Genomic DNA, 9,034 nt, shown 5'->3' on the forward strand with positions numbered 1-9,034 from the left:
CAGCATTCAGCAACATCCCATCTACTCCAGTAATTCTTAATACTTTCCACAATCCTTGTCTATCCATCCTGTCATATGCTTTCTCCAAATCCATGAAGGCCACATACAACTTAATTCCCTTCTATAGAAACTTTTCCACTAAAGATCTAAGAATGAGTATCTGATCTACACAACCTGTTTCTTTCCTAAATCCTCCCTGTTCTTCTCCAACTAATTCCTATGTTATTTCCATGACTGTGTCAATAAGTATCCTACCATATACTTTTCCTATTACACAAAGAAGACAAATTCCCCTATGATTGCCACACACTTCATTTTTCAACCTGTCGTTCTTCGTCAATTCATTGTTTCGACATAAATCTATACCCTGTTTCGTTGTTCAATATGGTTTTCCCCACCATTTCGACAATTCAAACTGAGTGCCACCAGACTGACTGGCTGAGCTGTCTGTCTCCTTGCACTCTGCCCTGCGATCGGTTGCCTCCTCGTCCGTTCTTTTTGGCCCAGTGGAATATTACGCCACCACCATGGCTCCACCCAAGATCCCAACAGTTACCCCTGTCACGCACAGTCAAGTGCTCACCAACCTGAGTGAGTGTTTTGCCATCACGTGGTCGGTTGACGATCAGTGTTCCCAGATCTGAACTCGGCCACATTACCAAACTCCTCAATTTTCATTACCAAATTTAATTTTTCATTACCAAATTCTTAAAGCAAGCATTTATTCTTCACTAATTATATATACTAATGGAAATAATCACTCTCCTTATAGTTAACAGCATGTTGATTATTTTTGCACTATATAGGCTAGCAGATTAATCAAAGAGAGCAGACAATCCACCGTCTCCATCATTTGTATCTTTATACATGTGAAAAATCCGTTTGGTAAAGGATCATGCTGATTCATTACCAAATGAATTTTTCATTACCAGTTGGCCCACATTTGGTAATGAAAAATCCCAAATGGCAACCCTGGTGACGATTGTGCCAATGATTAATGAACTCTCTTAACTCACAGTACTGTTTTGGTGCCAGTTTTACATAATGCACATCTTAGTTTGCACTAGGTTAGGTAAAGTTATAATCACTAGAGGGTCCTGGGGGCAAAGCCCTGCAGTTAGGTTTCAGCACTTCCAGTCATTCTTCCACTGCTATTTATGGTTTTAAATTGAATACAGTAAAACCCTTGATATAACAAACTAATTGGGGGGAGGGGTGGCTCACTATATACAAAAGTTCGCTATGTACGAGGGGTCCCCTTGATATAACAAACTAATTGGGGGGAGGGGTGGCTCACTATATACAAAAGTTCGCTATGTACGAGGGGTCGGTATTTCTGAGGGATTGCCAAACTCAGTTTGCTATATAAGGCAAGTCATTCGGTCCTACGTGCTCAAACATAACCTAAAGTAACTGTGAAGTTTTACATAGAGAATTCAATGTCTTATGAAGTTGTACATGTAAATAAAATACTGTATGAAGTTGTACATATAAGTACAATACCTATAATAAGAGTACAGTATATACAATGTAGTACAGTTACAGTACACTTACTGTGCCAGGAAGGGATGTTGTTGAAGTACACTTACTATGCCAGGAAGGGATGCTGTTGTCACCATGGCCTGATTCCCGAACTTCCCTCTCATTTAGCGACCTTTGTTTGCAAAAGTGGATGTATGTGGAATAACTGAAACAAAATGGAGAGGAGAAAGTGTGAGAGAATGGGAGTATGGATGGGGTATATGTGCAGGAGTAGGTGAGAATGAGAGGGCAAAGGAAGGAGTATGTATAGTTGTGAGTAAAAGATGGAAGAGGAGCATAAGACAGTATGGATCAGTTGGGTCAAGGATTGTGTGGGTAAAGTTGAAAGTTGGAATACTAATGTGGGCGATTGTGTGTGTGTATGCGCCAACGCAAGATCGTGCTAGAAGAGTGAGAGAAGAGTTCTGGACAAACGTAGAAGTGTGCATGGAAAAGTTTGGAAGGAATGAGAGAGTGTTTTTGATTGGTGATATGAATGGTAAAGTTGGGAATGTGAAGGTGGATGGAATAGTTGGTGAGTGGGGTGTGCCTGCTGAGATAGATGAGAATGGGAGTGTGTTAGTGGACATTTGTGCTGGGAGGGGGTTGGTGATAGCCAATACCCTCTTCAGGCATAAAATGATCCACAGGTATACATGGCGAGTGATGAGAAGGGTGGGTGGTGAACTGAATGAAAGGAAGGCAATGATTGATTATGTGTGTGTGGATGAAAGGATGCGACGATGTGTAATGGATGCAAGAGTTTATAGAGGTTGGGGGAGTGGACTTTCTGACCATTACTTGGTGGTGGCCAGAATTAGAATTCAGGTAAGATGTCAACTTTCCAAACCCTCACTTTTACCCCTTCTTACCACCTTACCCCACATAAATTACTCCCACTTATATCCTCCGTCAGGTAAAACACTGAAAGAGATATAACTGTTGTAATTAAGAACATCAGTGGTATTCAAAATTGCATTAAGAAAACAGAAGTTAGGCTGGGTACCCTTATGTTGTTGATATGTAGCTCCCTGGTATTCTTCTCTTGCCTCCCACCCCCAATGTTGTTGTCAATGTTTCGTCTTCTCTTGTATCATGTGGTCTTCGGGAGAGGCCTTAGGCCGTATGGTTAGACGAAAATTTATGGGTCTGGCAGTTTTAGGGGACGAAATATAACAAAAATGTGTGCTAACCAGAAAAAATTACTCTTTCATCTGTGTATTCTCGTGAGTTATTATACAGTTTCACATTCTTCATTTGATAGCATGCTTCCCAACACATTTCGGACTGACTAAGCATATGGCTAAACTGCTCAGTCAGTCCAAAATGTGTTGGGAAGCGCGATATCGAACAAAGAATGTGAAAGTGAACGTTATTTATGAGAACACATGGTTGAAAGAGTACTTTTTTTCTGGTTTGCAAACATTTTCGTTCCATTTCGTCCCCTAAAACTGCCAGACCTATAAATTTTTGTCTAACCATCTGACCTAAAGACTCTCCCGAAGGCCACATGAGATGAGAGAAGTGAAACTTTGACAATATTGTGGGTGGAGGGTGGGGGAAGAGTGCTAGGAAGTTACATATCAGCAACACAAGGGTACCCAGCCCGACTTTTGTTTGTTAATGTTATTTTTAATACCACTGATGTTCTTAATTACAATAGTTATATCTCTTTCACTGTTTTACTTGATGATGTGTATAAGTGGAGGTAACTTACATGGGGTAAGGTGGGAAGAAGGGGTAAAAGTGAGAGTTTTCTTTCTCTGACGCTCCACATAGCCTCCTATAAGCTTCTCATTCAGCTTCAGGACACCATATAAACATTCACTGCTGCCAGGTTCACATCACTTCCTATGTACAATCTTTATCTTCTTCCGGGCCTTCCAAATCATTCTGATGGTGCTTTCATTCATGCCATGCTTTTTTGCAATTTCGGTAAACGTATGCTTTACTTAAAGCAGTAGAAGGACCTTACCAGTTCAATTCATATTCCTCCAGTTTGTTTTCTGTATTTTTCTGATTGTTTTCAGGGTGCACATAGGGTTTTTCTTTAGTTATACAACCCACAACTATTCAAGTCTAACTGTTACAGATATTTTATGAACAGAGGACACCAGTAATCTGGTGTATGGATTATTTTTTTTTTACCCATTTGTTTTTCCTTCCTCTGTTCTTTTATTTATAAAAAAAATAAAATAAAAAAATAAGGAAATGGGGGGTCCAGAGGTGTTTTTAAGGGAGGGCAGCAGATTTCCGTGGATTTTTAACATTCGCGGGTGTCTCTGTTACCTAACCCCTGTGGATGTTAAGGGATGACTGTATGTGAGAGCTTGGGTTTGGACCTGAAGCACATTGCTGGCTTTTCGTCAGTATGTTATTAGGAAAATTGCTTTGGTATACACACGGCACTCGCTGACTGAACTCTCACTGGTATACAACGCTGCTGGATATCGGGGTAGGCCTGTATTAGTGCAACATAGCATATCTGTAACGAGTTTCAACGAAATATTCGGGGGGGGGATAAAACCCACTACAAAAATTTCAGGGGAGGCAAATATCTTCTTGCCCCTCCACTTTTGGCACCCTTGCTCAACCCTGAGGATGGGGATGAGAGATACAGTAAAAGTCCTGTAATCCGAATAGCAGGGGACTGAGAGTCTTTGGGACTATTGTTTTTTGCTGACTATTGGGAGGGACCTTTGAAAACATTAGAAAAATGTGCATGATAATTAAATAAACACTTAAAATGATATGGGTTATTGTTTTACTTGCCGGAGATGCATATAAGTGTAGCTGAATAGTTTTAGGCCGGCACATCAAAGTCCAAGAGCAAGTCCAAGCCAGAGAAATCCTTAGATGAAGCCCAGAAAAGTTAAAAAAGACCAGAAAAAAATTGAAAAATTTCGCCTTGAAACATTTGGACTATTGGGATATTCGGATTATTGGTGCTCGGATTGGAGGACTTTTACTGTAATAGCCAAATATCACATAAAAATTATGATGCTGCTCCAACGAGAACTTCCTGGTAATTTATTAAAAGTCCCACTCATGTGAGGTAAGTCTCATGCCATGGGTTAAGTACTGTAGTTCATTGCTTTAGTGTACCCATATCAAAGGAAGGTTCAAGAATCAGATGGGGTTCATGGAAGAAGAGAGTTTGGAAAAATGTAGATTTTTTTTTTTTTTTTTTTTTTACCATCCCAAGTAGAAAACATTTCATTGATAATAAGAACTATAGTGTTATTCTTTCCAGTTAAACATACCAGGTTAGAACTTAAGTATTCACAGTATAGAATTGAGTACTCTAATAATAATCTAATAATTTCATTTCACAGTTAGCATCATGGTCAGTATTTGTGTTGGTGCTGTGTTTTTCAGGGTTGGATTACTTTACAAGGATACTTGGCACAGTGGACACTTTGGACACTTCTAGATATACAAAGGACATTAGAATACTTTGCCTACCTGGGTTATTGTGGGTCTGGTGATGACAATCAGCTGTCAGCAATTACAGGTACTGGTTTTATTTATATGTTTATTCTCAATGTGTTTTTAAATTTTAATGCTTGTGGATTGAGTTATTAACGTGCTTGAAGTTTGAATTGTTAAGTTGCATCCCATTTGTAGTATATCAAATTAATGACACTACTGATCAGAATTTTAGTGGCACTGCAGGATGATATTCTGGGTGTAAAAAAAATAATTCTAATGAAATTCTCCTTTGTGCCAGTGACGAGAGAGAAACGTCTAGACCTGCAGAAGAAACAAACCATGAGAAGTGTGTACCAATGCCATGTTATTGGACCACGGGATGCTGGTAAAACCACATTCTGCCAAGGACTTCTAGGGAGGTCTTTAGAGGTACCAGTATCTTGCATTACTATTTTGCTCAGAACTTTTGCTGATCAAACTACAGCACAGCAGACACTCTGTTGATGATGAAACTGTTTGTGATTGGTAATAGCTACAGTGACTAAAAAGTTAGAACTTTTTTATTTTTTTCCCTATATACTATTGTATTTTCACTTATATGAACATTATGGTCCCATACGAAGCCTCACTGGTTAATGTTTGACCACTGTTTTCACTTACAATCACTGACACATAAGCTTACTGTCATTCATGTTTTCCAAGGTGGCCTTTAGCTTGGTCACTAATCAGGTGTTTCAGTGTCAGTGTTGGGACTGTAGTATGGTGTTGGAGTTCAAGCAGCAAGAGAAATTCAGTGAAGTGAAATAACTACCAGGTTAAGTGAGTTGGAACTTGTTTCAAGATTTTGCTGGGAGGGTGACGCATGGTTAAAACATATCCCCATTGAATCTAAGTTGTAATGGACCCGATATATGATAAAAGCATCATGCACTGAAGTTTTTCCAATGCATTCTTATTGTAAAACAAGGGTTTGCCATATCTGTTTCAGTCCATGAAGTAGTACACTTGCCTGTACGGTATATCATAGTTTTACCACAGTAAATATTTGTTTATGATCTATCTATCTATTTATCTATTGCCAGACGCCATAATCCCGTAAGGGGTGGGCATTTGACATTGAGTTATTTGTTTTACGGGGAGGGGCACTAACCCTCCACCAACCCACCTGTTGACACGTAGGGAGCACGGATTGTTTGGTTATATGGTTACCATCCAGCATTGTAAATGGTTTCTTGGCTTACATGAAACCATTTGGCTTGTCACTCGATGTAAAGCCACCTGTATGGGAAAGAAAAGCAATAAGAAGTGACAGGAAAGATGGGAGAAATTGGAAGAGAAGAGGGCAGGCACAGAAAAAGAATGATAAAGGCTAAGGAAGAAGTAGGGAGCACTATGATAATACGTTTAAAAGTTCTGTCACTTCTCTTAATTAGCCTTGGACAATAGAATGTTTTCTGTTGGTGAGTAAAATAATTTGGCATTAGCCAGGGTAAAATAGTGGTCTTCAGTTGCTATTTAGAAATTAATTGAGGTATGGGATAACCCTTGATTGACCAAAGGTTTCCTTGTGGCAGTTACATTTGTCAGGCATCAGCTAGAATAAAATTCTATATAAGCTGATATTTAGGAGTTAATTAAGGTGAATTGGTGGCATTACAGTAGCATAATTGTTCACAGTACATAAATCCATCCATCCATCCATCATCCAATCCTACATTGCCCCATGAGGAGAGTAGGAGCCCGGGGCTAGGCAGCTGGTCCCGAATTTAAGATGAGAGTGACCAGCCTCACTCATCCCTGTGTGGCAATACATGAGCAATCAACCCCAACCACCCCTTGGATATAAACCTTCACTGGCTCAATCCGATTGGAGCGCACAATAATTACCCACTAAAACACCAGGTGCCAAGACTTGGTTATATGGTTACCACCCAGTGTAGTAAATGGTTTCCTGGTGTACAGGAAACCATTTGGCTTGTCACTCAATGTAGAGTTACTCACAAGCAGAAGGAAGAGGAAAGAATGAAGGAAAGAAAGACAGAAGAGGGAGTGTACAGTCACCTGTAGGCAGAAGGACAAGGAAAGAAAGACAAAAGAGGATGGAATGAAAGAAGGATGGAGGAGGGGAAAGGGCAGACAACCGACAGCAGCACTACATTGATTTAGTGAATGGTGAGTGCCTCCACTTACCACTAACAACACATAACTCCTTTCAGGAAACCCAGGCTATTCCAGAAGACCGGTTGTCAAGACATACCATCAGCACATTGCAGGTGTATGGGCAAGAGAAGTATTTAGTTCTCCATGATATAGACGTCCACAACATCACTGATGCTCTTATGCCCAATGAAGTCCAGTGTGATGTGGCCTGTTTAGTTTATGATGTCTCAAATCCTAAGTCATTTGAATATGTTGCTAGAATATTTTTGGTGAGTCTTATGCAGAAAATTCTTTAGTATTTATTTTTACTGTTTTATTTTTTCTAAGTACAGTATGTGATATGTCATTATTGTAGTGGCTGAAATGTTAATACAGTAATATGAAATTATACTAGATCTGAAGCTAAGCTAATGTACTACAATTTAAGTACTGTAATGACTCGTTGTTTTCCCACTACAAATGTATATTTCAAATTACAAGAAGCTATTTTAAAGATGCATTGCTATCACCAGTACCAAAAAACAGTAAACACTTGTCATTGTGCAGAAATACTTCAGTGAAACAGCCATCCCTGTGTTGTTTGTGGCCAATAAGAGTGACATGTCAGCAGTGCGTCAAGACTACATCCTACAACCTACATCCTTTTGTCACAAACACAAGATCCCACCACCACATCCCTTCTCATCTGCTGTGCAGCCTAAGAGGGACATCTACACTAAGCTAGCAACTATGGCAGCATATCCGTAAGTTGAATTTGCAGTTTTGTATTGCTGTTGATATTTTTATGCTGGATATAAAATGTTTTGAATAACTTGAAAAATTTAGTTTTGTAGTAAGCTATTGGAGGAAATTATTTTAGGTCCAGTACTCAAGTATTTTTTTAGGTGAAATTCCATAATATCTGCAGTATTGTTTTCAGGACTCATATTTTTTACTCTGTGTATGATAGCAACACTACGGAAGCATAAATAATAGTAGCTGTAGTGCTGTTAGAGCATGTTTGCAACCTGTATGGACAGATATGTTGTATGATATTGATTATTTGCAAATCTCTCCTTTCCATTTAAGAGCTAATGCTGAAAATTAGTTAAAAGTTGTATATTGGTGAAATTTTCCTAGTTTTCCTTCTGTTACATTAATACAGTGGAATCTCATAAATCGCGCATTTCTAAACAGCAAACTCATAACATGCGGCAACATCATGCAGGAGTTTGCAGTATCAATAATTCGCGAAAATTTACGTAATTCTTTTATTGCAGCCTTAAACTTGAAGCTTTTTTTATGCGTTTTTGGACAGCTATGCTGTGTTTGCACAAATAGTGGTTTCTTAAATAAAGCTGTATAGAAATGAGACTTTCCCCTCTGTATAAGGTAGGTTAATTTTGAACCATATGAAGATCTGGGACAAGTTGCCAGACTATGCCAGATCGATTAACACCGGCATTGTTTACTCATTTTACCCATGGTTTTTAGCTTTGATGGAATTTTGGTTGAATGTAAAGGTTGTTGTTGTTTTTGATATCCATAATTGTGGTAAAGTGGTTTCCATTGGTGTATTATCAAGGCTTACCTCCCCATATGGCTGTGGGCCAAATAAAACTTGCCCAACAAAGCTGATGACACTCACTCTAAGCATAGACCAGTTTGCTTTCTTCACCTTAATATCTCATAATTTCCTTCTTTGTCGATCGTAAGGGAGTCGGAGAAGTAACATACAGTAGAAGGTCCATCAGTGTTAATATACCCAAATGCAGCACAGTCAAACCAGTAATAAGCACAAAAATCACCTGTAAAAAAACACAGCATCCCCAACCAACAGCTTGGTTTGTCAGCATTATGATTCGGTGGTTATCTCGGCATTTACACACATTTAGAGATGAAGATTAAAACAGATGTCTTCAGTAGTTCAAATTAACAAAAT

The 9,034-nt window shown here is 39.0% G+C and overlaps 1 protein-coding gene across 1 annotated transcript in view; it reads left to right on the plus strand.

Moving 5' to 3' along the window:
* Miro (mitochondrial Rho GTPase) overlaps positions 1 to 7,860 on the plus strand; it is a 34,838-nt gene extending 26,978 nt beyond the window's left edge. The window contains exons 9-12 of the mRNA XM_080281073.1: positions 4,900 to 5,035; positions 5,252 to 5,382; positions 7,170 to 7,382; positions 7,660 to 7,860. Coding sequence (XP_080137199.1) covers positions 4,900 to 5,035; positions 5,252 to 5,382; positions 7,170 to 7,382; positions 7,660 to 7,860 — 681 coding nt within the window. The remainder of the gene's footprint in view (positions 1 to 4,899; positions 5,036 to 5,251; positions 5,383 to 7,169; positions 7,383 to 7,659) is intronic.
* The last annotated feature ends 1,174 nt before the right edge of the window (positions 7,861 to 9,034 follow it).

The sequence above is a fragment of the Coenobita brevimanus genome, chromosome 87 (assembly GCF_032717465.1).
Source record: "Coenobita brevimanus isolate Jiangsu-jjx chromosome 87, ASM3271746v2, whole genome shotgun sequence".
Classification (NCBI taxonomy): Eukaryota; Metazoa; Arthropoda; class Malacostraca; order Decapoda; family Coenobitidae; genus Coenobita; species Coenobita brevimanus.